The sequence below is a fragment of the Macaca thibetana genome, chromosome 20 (assembly GCF_024542745.1).
Source record: "Macaca thibetana thibetana isolate TM-01 chromosome 20, ASM2454274v1, whole genome shotgun sequence".
NCBI classification, from domain to species: domain Eukaryota; kingdom Metazoa; phylum Chordata; class Mammalia; order Primates; family Cercopithecidae; genus Macaca; species Macaca thibetana.
In genome coordinates, this window is record NC_065597.1 from 46,422,080 (window position 1) to 46,446,231 (window position 24,152).

The 24,152-nt window shown below is 37.6% G+C and overlaps 2 protein-coding genes across 4 annotated transcripts in view; both read right to left on the bottom strand.

The window, feature by feature from the left end:
• Nucleotides 1-24,152, bottom strand: part of ZNF267 (zinc finger protein 267) — a 136,815-nt gene that overhangs the window by 72,533 nt on the left and 40,130 nt on the right. The window lies entirely within an intron of this gene.
• The window catches only part of LOC126944201 (zinc finger protein 267-like), a 62,153-nt gene continuing 40,133 nt past the window's right edge, over nucleotides 2,133-24,152 (bottom strand). For both annotated transcript variants that reach the window (XM_050773498.1, XM_050773497.1), the window contains exon 5: nucleotides 2,133-24,094. In XM_050773498.1, coding sequence (XP_050629455.1) covers nucleotides 22,830-24,094 — 1,265 coding nt within the window. In that variant the 3' untranslated portion in view covers nucleotides 2,133-22,829. The remainder of the gene's footprint in view (nucleotides 24,095-24,152) is intronic.

Consider the following 24,152-nt stretch of genomic DNA (forward strand, 5'->3'; position numbering starts at 1 on the left):
TACTTTACTGATAACTTTGGGAACACGACTGTAATTTCCACTTTTAACACTCTTTCCAACATTGTACTCCAGCTAGGGAAATTATACTGGAAAGTAAAATAAAATTGTCCAGATTGAATAAAAAAAGTAGAACTGGGTTTCATTGCACACAACATAATCTTCTACATAAAAATGTCAGAAATTTACTAAAAACTCACTAGAACTAAGAAATTCATCCATGTCACAAGATACAAGATCAACATGTAAATTGAATTGGATTTTTAAATACTAGCAAATAACAATCTGAAAATTGAATTAAGGAAACAATTCCATTTATAATAGATCAAAAAGAAAGAAATATTTATGGATAATTTTTAAAAATTTAAGTTCCAGGACACATGTGCAGGATGTGCAGGTTTGTTGCATAGGTAAATGTGTGCCATGGTGGTTTGCTACACCTCTCAACCCATCACCTAGATATTAAGCCCCATATGCTATTTATCCTGACGCTCTCTCTCTCTCCACACCCCCCAACAGGCCCCAGTGTGTGATGTTAACCTCCCTGTGTGCATGTGTTCTCAGTGGTCAGCTCTGCTTATAAGTGACAACAAGTGGTGTCTGGTTTTCTGTTCCTGTTTTAGTTTGCTAGACATGGAAAATGGCTTCCAGCTCCATCCACGTCCCTGCCAATGATATAATCTCATTCCTTTTTATGGCTACATAGTATTACATGGTGTATATGTACCACCTTTTCTTTATACAGTCTATCATTGATGGCCATTTGGTTGACTCTATGTTTTTGCTATTGGGAATAGTGCTGCAAAGAACATATACATGGATGTATCTTTATAATAGAATGATTTATATTTCTTTGGGTATATACCGAGTAATGGGATTGCTAGGTGAAATGGTATCTCTGGTTCTAGGTCTTTGAGGAATTGCCACACTCTCTTCCATAACGGTTGAACTAATTTATATTCCCACCAACAGTGTAAAACGGTTCCTATTTTTCCACAGCCTTGTCAGCATCTGTTGTTTCTTGACTTTTTTAATAATTGCCATTCTGACTGGCATGACATGGTATCTCACTGTGGTTTTAATTTGCAGTTCTCTAATGATGAGTGATGTTGGAGCTTTTTAAAATGTTTGTTGGCTGAAAAAGTCATCTTTTGAGAAGTATCTTTTCTTGGTTTTGCCCACTTTTTAACGGGATTGCTTTCTTGTAAATTTGTTTAACTTCCTTGTAGATCCTGGCTACTAGACCTTGTCAGATGGATAGATTGCAAAAATTTTCTCCCATTCTGTAGGTTGTCTGTTCACTCTGATGATAGTTTCTTTTGTTGTGCATAAACTCTTTAGTTTAATGAGATCCCATTTGTCAAGTTTTGCTTTTGTTGCAATTGCTTTTGATATTTTCATCATAAAATCTTTGCCTGTGCCTATGTCCTGAATGGTATTGCCTAGATTTTCTTCTAGGGTTTTTATAATTTTGGGTTCATATTTAAGTCTTTAATCCACCTTGAGTTAATTTTGTAAAGGTGTAAGAGGTCCAGTTTCAATTTTCTGCATATGGCTAGCCAGTTTTCCCAGCACTATTTATTAAATAGGGAATCCTATACCCATTGCTTGTTTTTGTCAGGTTTGTCAAAGATCAGATGGTCGTAGATGTGGGGTCAATTTCTGAGGTCTCTATTCTGTTCCACTGGTCTATATGTCTGTTTTTGTATCAGTACCATGCTGTTTTGGTTTCTGTAACCTTGTTGTATAGTTTTAAATCTGGTAACATGATGACTACAGCTTTGTTTTTTTGCTTAGGATTGTCTTGGCTATACAGGCTCTTTTTTGGTTCCATGTGAATTTTAAAGCAGTTTTTTTTCTAATTCTGTGAAGAATGTCAATGGTAGTGTAATGGAAATAGCTTTGAATCTATAAATTACTTTGGGTAGAATGGCTTTTTCCACTATATTGATTCTTTCTATCCATGCGCATGGAATGTTTTTCCATTTCCTTGTGTCCTCTCTGATTTCTTTGAGTAGTGGTTTGTAGTTCTCCTTGAAGAGGTCCTTCATTTCCTTTGTTAGCTGTATTCCTAAGTATTTTATTCTCTTTGTAGCAATTGTGAACAGGAGTTAATTAATGATTTGGCTCTCTGCTTGTCTATTGTTGGTGTATAGGAATGCTTGTGATTTTTGCACATTGATTTTGTATCCTGAGACTTTGCTGAAGTTGCTTATCAGCTTAAGAAGTTTTTGGGCTGAGATGATGGGGTTTTCTAGATATAGGATCATGCCATCAGCAAACAGAGATGGATTGACTTCCTTTCTTTTTATTCAAATATGCTTTATTTCCTTATCTTGCCTGATTGCCCTGGCCAGAACTTCCAATACTATGTTGAATAGGAGTGGTCAGAGAGGGCATCCTTGTCTTGTGCGGGTTTTCAAGGGGAATGCTTCCAGCTTTTGCCCATTCAATATTATCTTAGCTGTGGTTTTGTCATAAATGGCTCTTATTATTTTGAGGTATGCTTCATCAATACCTACTTTACTGAGAGTTTTTGACATGAAAAGATGTTGAATGTTATCGAAGGCCTTTTCTGCATCTATTGAGATAATCATGTGGTTTTTGTCTTTAGTTCTGTTTATGTGATGAATTACATTTATTGATTTGCATATGTTGAACCAGCCTTGCATCCTAGGGATGAAGCCGACTTGATCATGGTGAATACACTTTTTAATTTGTGGGGCTGAATTTGGTTTGCCATATTTTATTAAGGATTTTTACATCAATATTCATCAGGGATATTGGCCTGAAGTTTCTTTTTCTTTCGTTGTATCTCTGCCACGTTTTGGTCACCAGATGATGCTGGCCTCATAAAATGAGTTAGGAAAATATCTATCCTTTTCAAGTTTTTGGAATAGTTTCAGAATAAATGGTATGAGCTCCTTTTTTTTTTTTTTTTAACTCTGACAGAATTCAGCTGTAAATCCATCTGGTTCTGGGCTTTTTTTGATTGGTAGGTTATTTATTACTGCCTCAATTTCAGAACTTATTATTCATCTATTCAGGAATTCAACTTCTACTAGGTTCAGTCTTGGGAAGCTGTATTTGTTCAGGAATTTATTTATCTATTTCTTCTAAATTTTCTAGTTTATTTGCATAGAAGTGTTTATAGCATTCTCTGATGGTTGTATTTCTGTGGGGTCAGTGGTAATATCCTCTTTATCATTTTTTATTGTGTCTATTTGATGTTTCTCTCTTCTTTATTTGTCTAGTTAGTAGTTTGTCTATTTTATTTATTTATTTTTTTAAAAAAGAAAAACAGCTCCTGGATTCATTGCTTTTTTAGAGTTTTTCATGTCTCTATTTCCTTCAGATCCACTCTGATCTTGGTTATTTCTTGTCTTCTGCTAGCTTTGGGTTTGTTTGCTCTTGTATCTCTAGATCTTTTTGTCGCGATGTTAAGGTGTTGATTTGAGATCTTTCTAGCTTTTTGATGTGGGCATTTAGTGCTATAAAATTTTCTTTTAACACTGTTTTAGCTGCATCCCAGGGATTCTGGTACCTTGTCTCTTTTTTCCCATTAGTTTCAAAGAACTTGTTGATTTCTGCTTTAACTTCATTATTTACCCAGGAATCATTCAGGAGCAGGTTGTTCAATTTCCATGTAGTTGTGTGATTTTGAGTGAGGTTCTTAATCTTGAGTTCTAATTTGGTTTTGCTGTGGTCTGAGAGACTCTTTGTTGTGATTTCAGTTATTGTGCATTTGATGAGGAGTGTTTTACTTCCAATTATGTAACTGATTTTAGAGTAGGTACCATGTGGCACTGAGAAGAATGTACATTCTATTGTTTTTGGGTGGAAAGTTCTGTAGATATCTATCAGGTCCACTTGATCCAAAGCTGAGTTCAAGTCCTGAATATTCTCATCAATTTTCTGTCTTGATCTGTCTAATATTGACAGAGGGGTGTTAAAGTCTCCAACTATTATAGTGTGGGAGTTTATATCCCTTTTTAGGTCTCTAAGAGCTTATTTTATAACTCTGGGTGCTCCTGTATTGGGTGCATATATATTTTGGATTGTTAGCTCTTCTTACTCAATTGATTCCTTTACTATTATGTGATGTCCTTCTTTGTCTTCTTTGCTCTTTGTTGGTTTAAGGTCTGTTTTGACAGAAACTAGGATTGCAACCCCTGCTTTCTTCTGCTTTCCATTTGCTTGGTAAATTTTCCTCCATCCCTTTATTTTGAGTCTATATGTGTCTTCACAGATGAGATGGGTCGCTTGAATACAGCACACCAATGGATCTTGATTGACTGTATCCAGCTTGCCATTCAGCCCATTTACACTTAAGGTTAATACTGTTATGTGTGAATTTGATCCTGTCAAATGATGTTAGCTGGGTACTTTGCAGACTTGTTGATATAGTTGCTTCTTAGTGCCATTGGTCTTTGTATTTTCATGTGTTTTTGTAGTGGCTAGTAACAGTTTTTCCTTTCCTTATTTAGTGCTTCCTTCAGGAGCTCTTGCAAGGCAGGCCTACTGGTGACAAATTCCCTCAGCATTTGCTTGTCTAAATAAGATTTTATTTCTCCTTTGAATATGAAGCTTAGTTTGGCTGGATATGAAATTCTCAGTTGAAAATTCTTTTCGTTAAGAATGTTGAATATTGGCCCCCAATCTCTTATGGCTTGTGGTGTTTCTGCTGAGATGTTTGCATTAGTTCAATGGCCTTCCCTTTGTAGGTGACCTGGCCTTTTTCTCTGGCTGCCCTTAACATTTTTTCCTACATTTTGATCTTGGAAAATCTGATGAGTACGTATCTTGGGATTGATCTCATAAACGATCTTACTGAGGTTCTCTGGATTTCCTGAATTTAAATGTTGGCCTGTCATGTTGAGTTGGGGAAGTTCTCCTGGATGATATCCTGACTTATGTTTTGCAACTTGGTTCCATTCTCCCCGTCTCTTTCAGGTGCCCCAATTAGTCATAGGTTTGTTCTTTTTACATAATCCATAGTTCTTGGAGGTTTTGTTCATTCCTTCTCATTCTTTTTTCTCTAACCTTATTTTCAGCAAGACTGTTTTCAAGTTCTGAAATTCTTCCCTCTGCCTGGTCTATGTGGTTAGTGATCCCTGTGGTTGCATTTTGACATTCTCGTGTTGTCCATCAGGTCTTTTATGTTCCTCTCTAAACTGGTTGCTCTGGTTAACAGTTCCTTATGTTTTATCATGGTTCTTAGCTTGTTCGCATTGGGCTAGAACATGCTCCTTTATCTCAGCAAAGTTCACTATCACCCGCCTTCTGAAGCCTACTTCTGTCAATTCATCCATCTCAGCGTTCTCCCTCTTGCTGGAGAGGTGTCATGATCATTTGGAGGAGAAGAGGTCCTCTGGCTTTTTGAGTTTTTAGAGCTTTTTCATTGATTCCTTCTCATCTTCATGAATTTATCTGCCTTCAATCTTTGAAGGTGCTGACCTTTGGATGGGGTTTTTGTGGTGCCTTTTTTGTTGATGCTATTGTTGTGGTTGCTTTCTGTTTGTTTTTAACAGTCAGGGCCCTCTTCTATAGGGCTGCTGTGGTTTGCTGGGGGTCCACTCCAGACACTATTTGCCTGGATTCCTCCCACACCTGGAGGTGTCACCAGTGGAGGCTGCAGAACAGCAAAGACAGCTGCCTGCTCCTTCCTCTGGGATCTCTGTCCCAGAGGGACACTGACCTGATGCCAGAAGGAACTCTCCTGTATAAGTTGTCTGGCAATTTCTGTTTGGGGGTGTCTCACCCAGTCAGGAGGCATGGGATCTGAGACACACTTAATGAACCATTCTGACTGCCCCTTGGCAGAGTCAGTGTGATGCACTGAGAGGAATCTCACTCATCTGGACTGCCCGAATTCCTCAGAGCAAGCCTTCTCAAAATCCACATACATATGCAAAGTAAACCAAAAACATAAACACAATCCTTAAAAGGAATAACAAAATTTACCTGGGTGTAGTGGATCACACCTGTAATCCCAGCACTTTGGGAGGCCAAGGCGGGCAGATCACCTGAGCTCAGGAGTTCAAGACCAGCCTGACCAACATGAAGAAACCCCATCTCTATTATAAACATAAAATTAGCCAGATGTGGTCACGCATGCCTGTAATCCCAGCTACTTGGGAGGCTGAGGCAAGAGAATTGCTTAAACCTGGGAGGTGGAGGTTGCAGTGAGCCGAGATCATGCCATTGCACTCCAGCCTGGGCAAGAAGAGCAAAACTCCATCTCAAAAAAAATAAAATAAAATAACAAAATTCTATAACTTAAACTCGATAAAACAAATTTTTATTAACTACAAAGTAACAATAATTAAGCCCGTGGTGGTAGCACAGGGATAGATCCATATAGAATGATGAAATAGATAGGAAGTTTCATTAATAAACATGCATTTATGGTAAAGTGATTTTAACAAAGGGGCCAAGAAATTTCTGAGGAGACAAAAGTCTTTTCAACAAAATATACTGGAAAATTGGATATTGGCCTGCAAAATAATGACACTGAACTCCTAACTCAAATCACACATCAAAAAACAAAAAACAAGCCAACCAACCAACAAACAAAAGTTAAAAAGATCATACACTTACATATAAGTGCTGAAACTAAAAAATTCTTAGGAGGAATATTAAAGTTTTGCAACCTTGCATTAGGCAATGATATTTTAGGTTTCACACCAAAGGACAATCAAAAAGGGAAAACTATACTTCACCAAATTTAAAATGTTTTATTCTTCAAACACCATGAAAATATAAAAATGGAAGTCACTAAATGAGAGAAATCACCCTAGCTGACACTTCAATATGGGATTTTTAGTCTCCAAAATTGAGTACATTTTTGTTTCTAAGGCCACCCAGCACATGGTAATCTGGTAATACCGTATGGGAGCACCAGCAAACTGATAGTCTATTCGAACAAACACAGGATGTCCCCTACAGTATGGCTGAGATAACCACAGAATTGAATCACGTCAATCTTCACCAGCACGGAAAGGTTGCACTACTGTGGGGAACAGCCTCCCTTATGGAATATTATGAAGACAGGTGAGGGCACAGGTTCTGACCTGGCAGGGTTATGATGATATGTTTTATAAGATTAAAAGCTATAGACAAATGTTAGAATAGCCTAAACCCCTCCCTTTCCTATATAAACCACCCAATTTAGAGTGATGGTTAAGAATGGAGGTCTGGAAGAGTAGTGGAGCTGACTGCTACATGGAATACTTGGGGCAAGTTGTTAAAACAATAAAAACAGCAACAACATGCAAAGATACTCCTGGCCTATTGTAAAGTAAAAACAATGCAAAAGTGTTTTCTCTGATATTCCTAGAAGTATGTGAACAGAGACTTTGCACCTAGCCAAGTTGCCACTGAGGACTAATGGAGGCCAGGTTCCTTTGAGAATGCGAATATCAGCCACTAAATTGGCAAAAATATAGGACACAGCCCAGGGGAGTTTCTATACTCAGGTTTAGGCCCTGGGCCCACCCTGGCCATCTCAGGTCCTTGTCTGTGATGGCCCTTCCATGCTCACTCTCATGCTTGCCCAGCAGTGACCATGGTTGGTGATGTGGTGCAACTGTCTTTTGTCCAAGGAGATACAGTTGGACCTGTCAAACAGCTTTTCACTGATCTCCTGCATGGAATTCTGCAAACAGAGTACCCAGCAAATTAATTGAGAGGTGTTAGTGGCCTGCTTGGCTGTTCCCACAAGGAGATACTCTGATTAAAGTTCTGCATCCTAGATCAGGCATAGAGGAGCATCTCCGTGAACTGCCTACCAGGGCAAAAGCCACATGACAGCTTGAGGTCTCAAAATTAAATCTGAGTAAACAAACTTAATCCCCAACACTCACCTTCCCATCCTGCCAGCCATGACCTGGGGTATGAACGCAGTAGAGTTCCAGCATCTAAAAACCTGCTCCTTCCCAGGAAGAGCTTCACCTCACCTTCTGCTCCCCACCCTACACACATATATGGTGATGAGGAGAGGGTATGAGGTTGTCCAGATGGCATCTCAAGTGAGGATTGGCCTGGAAAGGGCTACCCTGTGGTTACTTTGGGGTACCTCTTGCCAAATGGCCTGAAGCATGGAGGTTGGGGATTGAGAGCTGAGCCAAATTCTGCATCTTTAGAAAAGGCTCTCACTGAAGCAAGAGGTTTGAATATAGCAGACCATCTTGCTCTCTTGACAGTCTCTGGCTAACTAAACTTGATAGGAGACTGTCTTCAGAAATGTGATTGCCTGGTTACCAAAGTTCTAAGTTCTGTTGGGGTCTTTCACCAAGGAAGGGAAGTCACTTCTTCAAGGTTTCATCATTCTTTTACTAAGACCTACCCATAGGCTTCTCTAGGATGCTGACTGCTCATCTTCTTTCCCCATGTTGTTTTATTACCTGCACACAATTATGCAAACACAGACCCCTTTCCCCCAGACTCTGAGAAGACTCAGTGAAGCCAGGACCACAGGTTGAGGAGAGCTAGGTCAGAACCTCCTTTTAATAAATTTATGAGTTATGTCATCCTAGATACGTCATTGTGCTTCTCAGGGGCTCCAGTCTCCCAACCTGCACAACAGAGATCATGCTAGTTACCCAGTTCTACAAGAACTCATCAGGAGTTACCTAATTCTAAGGGACTCATCAGGAGCATGTGAAATAATACAATGGTCATGAGTCAGTATCACATGTAGCCAATACAAAAAGACAGAGATGGAAGAATTACATGGGGTAGGACAACTCAAACATGCCTGGGTTTTATCAGCTGCATGTTTGGAAAGTCACTTCCCCTCCTGGTCTCATTTACCAGATCCACCATAAGGGAACTGAAGTTAAATAAAATTTCGATAATGTCATCCTGAGGCAATAGACCTTCCAATGTCTTCTCATGCTATTTAGAATCAGGTCCATTTGTCTCACCTTGGCCTCTGTGGTGAGCAGCATTCATGATGGTTCATGAAGATCCCCACTTCCCAGTATACACATCCTTGTGTAACCAGTAAGTGGTTAGCGACTCACCTCTTGGCAAAAGAATACAACTGAAGCTATGGAATGTCACTTCCTTACTAAAGTATTGTCATTTACCTTTTACTTTCTCTCTCTGGTGCCCTTAATTCCTTCCTGCCTTCCCCAATCCCCTGTGGTGTAGAAGATTGGTCAGGGTGGCAGGAAAAATTATAAGGAAAGATACAAATCTTCTTGGAAGGCTGGGAGGTTTTGCAAAAGCTTCTAAATAAAATTTGGCTGAAGGCAGCCAAGTTCCTTTCTCTGGAGCCTAAGAGCAAAGGGTAGATAAAAAGGGAATGTAAAGAACTTATCTAGATAAATGTGTTTACTCCTGTCTCCAGAAACCAACCTTTGATAATTCATGCACAGGATTGCTCTCTACTCGGGGTTTGACAATTTTTATTACCCACAAATTGTGTTTGCTCCAAGCCTTTGTCATTAAATCTGTGCTAAATAAATGTGAGCATCGACGGCTCATATGTTGATAAGCAGTCTTGGCTGAGCTGCACTCTCGTCAGTGGTTCTAAGGGGTATACTCCCCTTAGCCGTGCTGTCAGGCAAAATAGCTGTGGCAGCATACTTCTTTCATCCTCGCTCAGTCAGAGTCTGCAGGACAAACTCAGCAGGTGGTGCCCTGTGTGAGGAATGCTGCAATGGATCATGATGGAACCCTCAAAAATGAAGGTGAAGAGATTGCACAGTCAGTAAGTCATTGGTGCCCCCTTGGGATCTCCAAGTTCGAGGGAATTGTTTAGGCTAGGGTTTCATCATGGGACAACAGTTATCAGCTCAACAGCAACAGTATATAAAAGTATTGAAACAGCTGCTTAAAGCTAACAGAACCTCAGTTTCACAGGTTCAATTAAGGGACCTAATGCAAATTTGTTTCCCATAACCCATGGTTCCTGGAAGAAGGTATGCTAGACATAAAGCTCTGGGAACAAGTGGGGAAAAGTTTTAAACAACATCATGAATAAGGGCAAAGGGTCCCAGTAACATCTCTAACATTATGTGCTTTAATTAGGGCTGCTTTGGTCCTGCTCTACACAGAAGAGCCTAAAAGGTAAGGGAGGGGGAACCATCACCTACCTTACTGCCTCCTTCTCCTCCCTCAGCCCCGCCATTAACAGGCAAAAATACCAAAGAGGAAACAGAGGTTTTGCCTGAGCCCCCTCCTCAAATAAATTGGAAAAAGACAATGGATATGCTACAGCTATGGGACCCTGTCTTGGGCAAGCAGCATTAGAAGGGGAGCTCTTAGCCTGCCCAGTAATGCAATATCGACAGGCAATCAAGTATCTGAACCCATTTCTTTTGACGCTAATAAAGAGATAAGAAACAGCACTAAAGAAAATAAAGCTGCTAGCCCATTTACAAAAGGAATAATTGAAGCCATAGCAGACAACTTCTGTATGAGTCCATGGGACTGGTCAGTGCTAGCTAAAAAAAGTTAGAGCCCAGCCAATATCTCCTCTGGAAGGCAGAATATGATGAGTTATGTGAACAACAAGCCAACCAGAATCAATTGGCCAGGCAAGATAAAACAACTGCTATGATCCAGGGTAGGGGTCCCCATGCCAATGTACAACTACATTTTGATCCCCAAGCCTATGCACAAATGTCTTTGTGTGCTCTCAGGGCTTGGGACCAAATTCCCGAAAGCAGTGTTCAACAGGGATCTTTCATAATTGTTCCACAAGGGCCTCGGGGGCCATTTGTTGAATTTATCAATCAGTTAACCCAGGCAATTAAGAGATAAATTAGTCATGCCTAGGCTGCTGATATCTTATTGTTGCAATTGGCTTATGAAAATGGTAACATTGACTGCCAGCAAGCAGTGCAGGCAATTAGAGGAAAGGCAGCCACAGGCATTAAGGCCTCCTAAAGTGAAAAGGGAGAAAAACCCAAATTGTTTTCTACACAGAGAGCCAAGTCATATTAAAAGAGAATGCCCCAATAGTAGAGACCAAGGTAACTCAGGAAAAGAATCCCCTTTTATATGTCCCTGATGTAAAAAGGGGAAACATTGGGTAAATCAATGCAGATCCAAATTTGAATGCCAGCAGCTTTCCTTGGTCGATGGAAAGTCCACAGTCCTCTTTCTCAGAGCAGCCACCACTGGGAGCACAGGACTGGACTTACTCTGCCCCAACGAATTAGTGCTAAAAGGAGAAGAAGACCCTAAAAGGGTTGCAACCAAGATCTTGGGTCCACTGCCTCTGGGAACAGTGGGAGTAGTCCTGGGGCGATCAAGCCTATCCAGTAAAGGAATTAATGTGCTCACCAGGGTAACTGATAGTGATTATCAAGGTGAGGTATTAGTTATGATGGAATGTAAAGGTCTGCATATTCTTCCCCCTGGATCAAAGACAGCTCAGTTACTACTCTTACCATACTGGGTCCCCAACGCCCAGGGAAAGGAAAGGAGAAAGGGAAGTTTTGGAAGCATGGGAGCCACAGGAGTATATCAGAACCAATTAATCGCTGATCAGAGACCATGATTACTTTAAAAATTAGAAATAAAAATTTTACTGGCTTATTGAACACAGGGGTGGATATTTCAATCATTAGTGATCAAAACTGGCCAGAAACTTGATCGTGGGTCACTCAGAAATAAAAAATTGTCAGCACAGGGAAGTGGACACAGCCAAGCAGAGCACATGGCCCCTAACATGTTGCGATTCAGAGGGAAGAAAGGCAGTTATACAGCCTCTAATCACACCCATCCCTGTTAATCTTTGGAGATGGGACCTATTAGCCCAATGGGGGGTGGGTCACTCTGCAGACCCCTTTCTAATAATGGCCACTGTTATTATCCCTCCCCTACCCCTGATGTGGCTCTCTCAAGATCCAATGGGATAGAACAGTGGCCTCTAAAGGGAAAGAAATTATGAACCCATGAATTAGTTGAGGAGCAATTAAAAGCCGGCCATATAGAACCATCAAAGAGCTCTTGGAATTCACCCATTTTTGTCATTCCCAAAAGTTCTGGCAAATGAAGACTTTTACATGGCTTACGGGCTATCAGTGCTAATTTGTAACCTATGGGGCCCCTTCAACAAGGCCTCCCTTTCCCCATGGCAATTCCTCAATATTGACCTATACTCATTATTGACTTAAAATAACTGCTTTTGTAGTATTCCCCTGGTAGAACAGGAAAGGGAAAAATGTGTGTTTACAATAGCAGCTATCAATAATGAAAGGCCAGCTTACCAATTTCATTGGAAACTACTTCCTCAAGGAATGCTGAACAGTCCTACCCTGTGTCAATATCATGTAAATCGGGTTTTATTCTCCAGTAGAAATAAATTTCCTGATTGCAAGGGTTATTCATTTTATGGATGATATTTTACTAGCAGCCCCAACGGAGCCAGTTCTTTTAAGTTTATATGCCTCTGTCGTAAAGAATACATAGTTAAGAGGTTTAATCCCTGAAAAGGCACAATTGTCTTCTCCTTGGAAACATCTTGGATACATACTAACTTCAGACCTCAAAAGATTAAATTAAATACTAGCAACTTAGCAACTTACACAGCTTAAATGATTATCAAAAATTACTGGGTGATGTTAATTGGCTTCATCCCACCTTGGGCATAACTACTGATAAGTTACAAAGCCTGTTTTCTCTCCTAAAGGATAATACAGCCCTAGACTCTCCCAGGTATTTAACTCCTGCAGCAAAAAGGGAAATTGAGGAAATAGAGCAAGCTATTTCTCAGAGGCAACTAAATTGCATAGACCCACAACATTCAGTTAAATTGTTTTTCCTACTAAACATTCCCCAACAGGATGGCCCCAGGGCTATGCTTCCTAGAACGAAATTTTTGCTCACATAGTGGGACTAAAACACTATCTCCCTATATCCAGCTAGTTAGTAAAGTCATCTATACATGCCACAGATGATGCAATCAGTTGCTAGGTTATTACCCTGATATCATAAGAATTCCTTTGAGTAACAAACAATTTGAAGCAGTATTGCCCCTATCTCTAGATCTTCAGATAGCACTCTCTGATTATGCAGGTCATATACAGCATGCCCTTCCTGCTGACAAACTACTTCAGTTCTTATCTCATACTCCAGTAGTTGTGCCTACAAAAGTAGTTAAATCCCCCATAACTAACACTTTAATGCTTTTTACTGACGGCTCTGGTAAAAATGGAAAAACAGCTATTTGGTGGAGACCGCATAATTTCCTCACTCATTCTGGATTTACTAGCACTCAGAGAGCTGAGGTTGGAGCCATAAAACTGGCCCTGGAGACCTTTTCTGCTCAGCCCATGAATATTGTTACTACTCTGCTTACTCTATTTATTGCAGAACCTTGAAACAGCCCTCATTAAGTCTAGTCTCGAGCCCATCCTGTGTGCACCTTTTCTTCAACTTCAGCAATTGCTGGATAAATGTACACATCCTATTTTTATCAGACATATTCGAGCCCATGGCTCACTGCCTGGCCCACTGGCTTATGGCAATAATCAAACAGACCTGCAAGTCACGACATCACTGCTTGACCAAGCCACTAAATCGCATCAATTTTTCCAACAAAGTTGGAGGAAGTTAACTAAACAATTTCAACGTACTCAAAGACTAGCTAAACATATTACCCTGATCACAGGATAATTGCCAGCTCACAGACATGTCCTCTCCTTCAACAGGTGTTAACCCTAGAAAACTAGAACCTAATCAGTTATGGCAAACAGATGTTACACACATCCCTGAATTTGGAAAACTAAGATATGTACATGTATCCATTGATACCAATTCTCAGCTAATTGGTGCACATGCTCTTCCTGGAGACTCCACCCGATATGTTATTAAACATCTTCTCTTAGCTTTTGCATTTATGGGGCGGCTCACAAAAATTAAAACTGATAATGGTCTGGCTTATGCCAGCTTACAATTTCAACAATTTTCTCACACACGGAACATCCAACATTCCACAGGCATCTCATATAACCCCCAAGGGCAGGCCATAGTAGAATGTGTCCATTCCACTCTTAAAAATACGCTCAGCAAACAAAAAAAGGGGGAATATGAGTAAAGACCCTGCAACACTACTAGCATAAGCCTTCTTTACCCATATTTTTAAAAATTTAAACGATAAATTTCAATCAGCTATAGAAAAGCTTCCTGTGTTTTAGGATTGAGAATATGACTAAAACTTCATTGAGTCAAAAAAGCTATTATATCTAAAGGAAAACAGTGAAGCATACCATTTGACTTTGAATTTTATCAACATGACACATTAGCCTACCTCCTCTTTTTAATAAATATTTAGAGAGGACAGAAAAATAAATATGAATAACATACACAAAATAATTTAGTAAATGAAGAATGGTATGAACAAATAGAAATGTGAGGAAGCAGAGCAGTTAGTACATAGTAACCCCTACAGTGTGTTAGGGATTATTCTAAGCCAATTACACACGGACTTAATACCTGAAATGTGGAACACAGAAATTCATGAAAACTGACAAACTAAGCCATTTACAATCCTGTTAGGTAAAATTAAGACCATCACAGAAATAAAATGTTTTGGTATACAGTAACTAAATGAACATAAACATGCTAAATATAGTTTCACTAATTAGGTAGAGACAAATGCATAGCATTTTTCACCGGTAAAAAGAAGATACACATTATATTCTAGAGGTGAAAAAAACTGAATGGCAAAGTGCAGGCCTAACAATGACACGAATTTTATGATAGCAGAAATTCAAGAGGTTACTATTTTCAAAGCAACTAAAAGGACACTAGAAATTATAAATTGTAACCAATAACTACTATCTAGCCACACACAAATTTCCCTTGTCTCTTTTAATTTGTTTATAGAATAAGTAGAAATCCAAACAGATTCTTTTGTAAATTCAGGAACATGCTAAAAAGGAAGCAGAGTGATTAAAGCCAAAAGACCTGAATTCAGATAAATAATTTTATCAATATTATTTTAATATTATAGAGAAACAGTAATTCTGGCTGTATCTAGATCAGTTCTGTTCATTGGCATGAAGTATATATTTTCAGAAATGTTCAAAAAACAAAATTTTAAGTATCAAAAAACTACTGTTTACAAATTACTATTATCACATGGTATATTTGAGAGGAATGTTCTGAATGAAGAAACGGGATATCTCATAAGATTCTGCTATATGCTGCACAATGTCTATTGAAATACTTTATTCATGTACACTGTGGATATTTGTGCTTTTAGCAAAAATGCTGTATATTATTAAATATTTTAATACAGACAACTAAAAAAATCCTCAAGTTACAGTAACCTTTAAGTTGCTGAATGGAGTTAAAGGAAAGTATAAGAACTTCAAAGGAGCAAAATTAAATCAAGATAATGATCCAGAGTAGTCAACCTAAGAAAAAAATGCTCTCTTCAGATACTGACTCATCATAAGGATGTCAAATCTATGTGTGTTTTTCATCTTGTTCCCAGGGAAAATGAAAGAAACACTGGAAATAATATGACTATAGACACCCCAAATATAGTATCTCCCAAAAGTGAGAACCAAAGGAAAAACTGAGTGACATAATAAGAAATATCAGAAGAAAAAATATGCAATGGCTTTGCACATTGGAATTATATTTAAAATGTTTAAATGAATACAAGAAAAGTAGAAATTCAATGTTCATTTTTGTGGAAAGAACAAGTAACTCAAGTTTAAAAGCCACATTTGAACAACAGCCCAATAGAATATGAATAATACAAAATTAAGTTACGAGACAATGTATAGGGTCACCACTAAACTAAACAGAGATAAGAGGACCAGTGAATTAGAATATTGAGAAGAAAGAATATAGCCCAATACAGTAGAAATACAATTTCATAAAATATCATTTTAAAGACTAGAATGAGGAGCAAAACATGCCTAATTGTTTCACTAGAACAATCAGTATGAATTGGCCACAGCAAATAAGGCCAGTCAGACCCAAGGATTGGGTAAACAGAATCTTTCCTTGCATGACAGTAGCTAAAAACACATTGCAAAGGGCATGGACACAGAGAAGAATGAATTGTTCCCATTACTGCAATCAGTATCATTATGCCTTGTCTTGCATAACTGTTCCAAGTAACTAGTCTATTAAGAGACTGGGATGGGACTCAGGGTCAACTCTGCCTGACTCCAAAGCCCATGAACTCCATGGGCCCTTGAGGTTCTGCAGAGTGTCACTTCTGTGACAGAAATAGGATTCCTTACACATTCTCATCCATCTATTACTCTTCATTATTGGGAATAATCTCCTTTGGACAATGCTTCTGAAGCAACTTGGAAGGTCTTCAAATAATTTGAGAAAGTGTCTGAGCTAAGGAAATCAAAAGGCCAAACATTATTCATTTCTTATCATCAGAGAAATTGGAAAGCACGTAAGAACACACTCCACATGTTTGCAAATTCTCACGTTTGCGAATTCTTTTCATTTTAGTATTTTCAGGTTATTTATGCTTTGAAAACAGATTAAATCAAATTACTGTGCCTGAAATAACCTCTTATTCTAAAAGCAAGTGACATAAAAAAATGATCTGTAGAGAGACATTTCCTCCTGCCACAATTTCCAAGACTCCAAATGCAGGAATGGTCATAGGACAAATACCTGCAGCACACATGGAAATCACACACAACTAATGCATCCCTCACCCTGAAACAGGGGGTCTCACCCCTGGCTCCACATCAGTCACATGCAAAGACCCTACAATTCCCAAAACCCAAATTGCAACAGACCAATAAAATCAAAATCCCTGGAGCATGGCCCAGACATCAGTATTATTTAAAGTTCTCCAGGTGATTACAGAGCCAAAGCCCCCAAAGTACTCCTTTAAGTCAAAATTTTTTGGTGTACTAGTTGCAAATTGTCTCTTGAATGAATGTAAAATGTTTACTCCTGAGTTGCAGCCTTTCAGTCATACCTGTATTATCTACTCAACTTTTGCAGGAACTGACCTTTGCTACTCCTTTTGTTCCTGATCAACATGCTCCACATGTACTGAGTGCATACTATGCCCAGGGTCCTGTGCTAGGTGTCCTGGCTTTCAGAGCATCACTATGGGAAAAAGACTTTGCTGGGAAAAATGTCATCTCAAAACATCAAAACCATGCCACTTACCAATTGAAGGCAAAAATGGAAAGACCCAAGAGGTGTCCATAAGATTAGGACATTGATACTTCAGAATATTCAAACCCATCTGCTAATGCCATGAAATTGTGTTCCACCTTACGACAAAAGGAAACACTGCCAATATTCTGAGACAGTGAGTGAGGATTTTGGTGCAAATACATAATATATAATTTTTTATTGATATACAACATTATATACAGAAATATTCATATAAAGCTTTTTGGATCATGACAGATAATTCACATAACTGAGGAATAGAACCAGCTTTACTCCTACCCAGAAAATAAATTTATCCCTCCCTCCCTGTCCAAAGGTAAACAAGATCCTGAGCTAACACTGTAAATGAATATTGTACATTTATACAAATACTATTAAAGACATAAAAATAAAATATATAGACCTGTCACCAAGCTTCAACCACTAATCATGTATCACTTCAGCTTCATCTATACTTCAACTCTTTTCCTACCTCCACCCACTTAATTTTTTTAAGATTTTTTTTTGTGAAGATGTACATACACTGCAAGGCATAAACCTTAACTGTACATGTTAGACAAATAAATAGACCCATATAAACTTCACCCCTTTTCAAAGCAATATTTTCATCACCCTCAGAAAATTCCCTTGTCTTTGGTCCTTTTTCTCAAGCAGAGATTATCTCTGTGTTGATTTTTTTCACCATAGGATTATTTTGCCTGAAATTAAATACACAAATACATAAAGTACAATTCTGTGTCTGGAACTTTTCTCTCATTGAGCAGGTTTATGAATTTTATCCAGGATGTGTGCTTGCTTTTTTGTATTCTTGAGCTGTATTTTGTTCTAAAAGCTATACAATTAGTTCATTTTCTTATTGATGGACATTTGGTTGTTTCCTGTTTGGGGCTATTATGACTAAAAGATACATAAATATTGTGCAAACAAATATTTTATATTTAACTCCTTTTTTAGCATTTACATTACACTTCTTTGCATTTTTTAGTGGTTGCTGCAGGGAATACAATAAGAATCTTTAACATATCAACCAAATCTACTTCTAGAGTTAATACTATACTGTCTTAAAAAAAAAAAAAAAAAAAAAAAACGTGAAAAGTTTGCTACAGAACCGTTCCATTTATCTTCTTATTCCATGTGTTATAAATTTTAACAACTATAAATTATAAATCCTACAATACAGTGTTGCAATTTGTTTCAAATAGTCACAAGTCTAAGAAATTAAGAAAAAAACTGTATTAATATTAGATGGTAGATACTTAAAATATGCAAATACGCTTTTCTTTTCTGAGATGGAGTTCCACTCTTGTCACCCAGGCTGGAGTGCAACGGCATGATCTCGGCTCACGGCAACTTCTGCCTCCCAGGTTCAAGTGACTCTCCTGATTCAGCCTCTCAAGTAGCTGGGATTATAGGCGCCCAACACCATTCTTGGCTAATTTTTGTATTTTTAGTAGAGACGGGGTTTCACCATGTTGGCTAGGCTGGTCTCGAACTCCTGACCTCAGGTGATCCACCCGCCTAGGCCTCCCAAAGTGCTAGGATTACAGGCATGCGCCACCGAGACTGACCCAAATACACTCTTTAAAGTTTTTCCTGAAAATTTTGAATTCCTCAGGGAATCTTCCCTACAGTAATTATTACTGTGATGTTCTAGTGTTGATTTATTTTGCATTATCCAACTACATTGATTTGTATTTTGAATATTGTAAGATTTCCTTCCTTCTTTCCATATTTATTTAATCTCTTTTATTCACACAGTAGAGATAAGTGAATATTATTTTATTCTCTGGGCCATAATCCAAAGCTATCATAACTTATTGCTCATATTGTTGGAGCTTGGACCATTGGGAGGTCTTTCAGGTTGGCTCCCTTTGAAAAGTCCCCATCATTTTTATTAAGCATTTTTTCCTTTGTGGCTTTACAAGATCCTCTAGCTCAACTTATATTTTCTAACTTCAACCTTTGGGTCCTTTTAATGAATGTTGTTTAGAAACTAAGACTGTAGACCTTGGTGTGTTCATTGATACTAGATGTCTCTGCTTCTTGGCTCTCAAGAGTTTGGAACATTATCGATCTCTGAATCATCTATCTATCTATCTATCTATCTATCTATCCATCCATCTATCCATCCTTCCATTCATCCATCCTTCCAGATATCTTAGACACGCTTCATCCATCTATCTATCTCTCTCTCTCTCTCTATCTATCTGTCTTTATATTAATCCATCCATCCACCCATCCATCCATCCATCCAGATATATTAGTGATGGGTTCATCCTGACATTTCCAACTTTGGGCTAGGACCACAAGATTCATGCTAGCATTCACCATTTAACTTTTGTGAACAACACTGAGAAACAGCCTCCATATATTATATAATAACACGTAAAAGTGTTTCAGAATTGCTAACTCATATTCTTGTAGGAAAATAAAATATTACTCAGTAGAATACAGCGCTTGTGTAGTCTTAGAGCATTCAACAAAAATACTGTTTTTCAAAGTGACTTAGATGCATACATTTTATCCACATCCTCTTCAGTAGGGTTATGTTTATAGGTAGATGACAGATAATTCGTTTGTTTATAGACAAGAGTCTCACTCTGTTACCCAGGCTGGAGTGCAGTGGCACAAACTTGACTCACCGTAACCTTCATCTCCTCAGTTCAAGTGATTCTCCTGCCTTTGCCTCCTGAGTAGCTGGGATTACAGGTGTGTGCCACCACACCCAGCTAATTTTTGTATTTTCAGTAGAGACAAGGTATCACCATGTTGGCCAGGCTGGTCTCAAACTTCTGACCTTAAATGATCCTCCCACCTTAGCCCCCCAAAATGCTTGGATTACAGGTGTAAGCCACTGCACCCAGCCAGATGACAAATAATTTGTAATACAATGAGATTCATTTGTCACTGTCTGCATTATATCTGAATTTCCCCAACATCCTGGTTAATTTTTAAAATTTGCATTGAGTAAAATTACTGTTTGTGGTGTACAGTTCACTGGGTTTTGACAACTGTGTAGTCATATACCTATTTCCATGGTACCACACTAAACTGTTTCCAAACTTTTCTTGTTGCCCCTTTGTAATCAATGCCTGTCCTCCTCCCATTCTTTGGCAACCACTAATCATTTTCCATCCCTCTAATCATTCATGCAATGTGATAAAATAGAATCACGTAATACACAGCCTTGTTGATCTGACAGCCTTAATTTAGAGAAAAATATTTAAGATTCATACATGTAGTAGTGGAGATCAATAGTTTTTTCCTTTTTGTTAACAACACATTTCTTTTGTATAGACATATCACAGTTTATTATCACCTACTGAGGGACAAAAGATTTATTTCTAGCTTTTTGCAAATATGAATATAGTGGCAACAAATATCCACAAACAGGTTTTAATCACTAGTTTTCGGTTTTGTATAATAAATGGTTGGTTAGGGGTGGGACATCTAGTTCAAATAATAAGTATATGACTAACTTTATTTAAAATGGTCAAACTATTTTCCAAAGTTACTATGTCATTTTGCATTCCTAACTTGAGTAGCTCCAAATCCTAACCAGCACTTGGTACTCACATTAAAATTTTTTTTTACCATTCTCATGGGTGTGCGATATCTCACTGTGGCTTGGTTTCATTTTTTAAAGAAATCTGCTGAATACAGAATCTCGTGTTGATAATAGATTTTCCTATCTGAAATTAAAAAATGTAATTCCATTGTCATTTGCAATGATTACTTTTCATGACATATTATACTGCACTTATATTATTTATTCCATTTACATAATTTGTTACTTTGTCTTGGCTGTTTTCAAGATTTTTTATTTATCTTTGGTACTTCTTCAACTAACTGGTCAGAATTTTGTATTGTAACTAAATAGATCACTGTAGAGTTACACATGTATTCAGATTAATTTCTAAGCACCATTAAATCTTTTTTATTTATTTATTTATTTTTTTGAGACGGAGTCTCACTCTGTCACTCAGGCTGGAAGTGCAGTGGTGTGATCTTGGCTTACTGCAACTTCTGCCTCCCACATTCAAGTGATTCTCCTGCCTCAGTCACCCAAGTAGCTGGGATTACAGACATGGGACATGACGCCCAGCTAATATTTGTATTTTTAGTGTAGACAGGGTTTCACCATGTTTTCTAGGCTTGTCTCAAACTCCTAACCTCAGGTGATCCACCTGCCTCAGCCTCCCAAAATGCTGGGATTACCAGCGTGAGTCACCACACCCAGACAGTACCATTAAATTTTATAAAAACATTCTTAAAATCCATGGGAACTTATAAGCAATATTTTATAAGCTTTGAAATAAGAAAATCATATAATTCTTCTTACATGAATCATAGGCAAGAAAAAAGGATTTGTATGGGATACAGTCTGAACCCAGAAGACATTAGATTTATGAGAGAAAAATTCAGTGTGCAATGAGAAACTAATTTAGCTTTGAGAATTTGTGAGGTTTCTAGTTTGGTAATAAATAAATAGTTCTCAAATTTCCTGTTGTGATCCATCATTTTCTTTTCCATTTGAAGACAGGTACACATACATGCATTTCTGCCTGTATAGTTCTCTTACACCTTTTTCTTTCTATCTTAATACATCTATATATTCCATTCAATGCAAGTGAAAGCAAAGAAGAATCTCTAAGTATTCAACTGGACTGAAAAAGGGCATGTGCAAAGAAAAATACTGAATAACATTTTATAAACAATGATTCAGGATTTTAAAAGTATGACTTTTAAGTATACCCCCATATAATCTTTATTACAATTGTCATAGTACACCAGTAGCTACAAAAAGCAGGAAATAATACAAAATAGTAACCATGAGAATATTATCAATATTATTAGAAGTTTAAGTCCTCTGGAAAATTGATATAAAGCACATTTACAATCTTTCAGATACGAGTTTTCACTTTCCTCTGATATCTGTGAAGATGTTTTTATTTTTAACACATCAAATAATATTCAAGATTACTACTTCATTGTACTATAAAGGTTTGCCAGTATTTTAAATAACTGACCAGTGTTTTTCTACTTAAGGAACAATTGATGTAATAAATAAATTCAGAATATTCCTCTTTTACTTTAGTATAGAATAATAATGCCCTAAATATGTACTATATGCTTACACACATTACTGTTTTATGATTCAAACACAAAGAGCCTCTTTATATTTTCTTCATGTATTTTACATTTGCCATTAAACTTCCATGAAAATAAATTGATATTAATGACATTCATCTACTATAGAACAACCTCTCATAGCTCTGATGTAGAAAAAATAGACTATATGTTTTTATGTAAACACTAAGCATTAAGGTATAAAAACTAACTTGAGAATTGAATTATAATTTGCTTTATACAAATTTCAAATGTTTTCAATACAAATAATGTGCTCACTGAATAATTACTTGTCCAAACATCAATGCTTTTGCTCATTTGAAACACATAACAAAATAACTGCTTTGGCTTTCGAGTAATCCTCCATAACAAATACTCTTATTTAATTTTAAAGTCTGGGGATGTGTGCTTTAGTCCTTTTTTGTGTAAGTCCTGACACATTCAGATTTGAGTTCTGATTAAATACTTCCTCCCATTTATTCAATCTGTAAGTTGTTTCCCTATAAACTCTACGGTGATTTTTAAGTTCTAAATTTTGGATAAAACTCTTTTCACATTTACTACAACTATAGAAATTCTCTAGTATGAATTCTCTTATGTCGAGTAAGGGTTGAGCATCGATTAAATAATTTGCCACATTCTTTACATTTGTAGGGTTTCTCTCCAGTATGAATCATCTGATGTCGTCTAAGGTTTGAAGACCGGTTAAAGGAGATGCCACAATCCTTACATATATATGGTTTCATTCCAGTATGAGTTATCTGATGCACAGAAAGACATGAGGAATGAGAGAAAGATTTGCTACATGCTTTACATTTGTAAAGTTTTACTCCAGTGTGAATTCTCTGATGTTTAGTAAGGGATGAACTACAGTTAAAGGCTTTGCCACATTCTTTACATATGTAGGGTTTCTCTCCAGTATGAATTCTTTGATGTTGAGTTAGGCGTGAACTACAATTAAAGGCTTTGCCACATTCTTTGCATTTATAGGGTTTTTCTCCAGTATGAATTCTCTGGTGGACAATAAGACTTGAGGAACGAGAGAAAGATTTACTACATGATTTACATTTGTAAAGTTTTTCTCCGGTATGAATTCTCTGATGTTTAGTTAGGTACGACCTACAGTTAAAGGCTTTGCTGCATTCCTTACATTTGTAGGGTTTCTCTCCAGTATGGATTCTCTCGTGCTGAGTAAGGGCTGAAGACACTTTAAATGATTTACCACATTCTTTACATTTGTAAGGTTTCTCTCCAGTATGAATTCTCCGATGCACAAGAAGATTTGAAGAATGAGTAAAACATTTGCTACATGCTTTACATTTGTAAAGTTTTTCTCCAGTGTGAATTCTCTGATGTCGAGTAAAATATGAACTAGAATTGAAGGCTTTGCCACATTCTTTACATTTGTATGGTTTCTCTCCAGTATGAATTATTTGATGTTGAGTAAGGTGTGAACGATGGTTAAAGGCTTTGTCACATTCTTTACATTTGTACGGTTTCTCTTCATTATGGATTATCTCATGTATTCTTAGACTTGACAATTTACTAAGGATTTTCTCACCATTATTACATCTGTGTGACTTTTCTCCAATATGGATTCTCTGAGGCTGAGTATGTTTTGATGACTGCATAAAAGTTTCCACACATTTATTACATTTGGCAGACTTTTCTTGAATAAAGATACTCTGACGGACATGGTTGGTGCATTCATGAAAGGCTTTCTCACATTTTTTACATTTGTAATGGTTCTGTAGCAAATGAGTTTTCTGATGTCTTCTGGGGCTTATTCCTTGGCTTAATGTTGTATCAGATTTATTGTACTGATTTTTCTCTGTAATACAAATATACTGGTAATTATTTAGGGTAGAGTCCTGCTTAAAGGCTGTCAA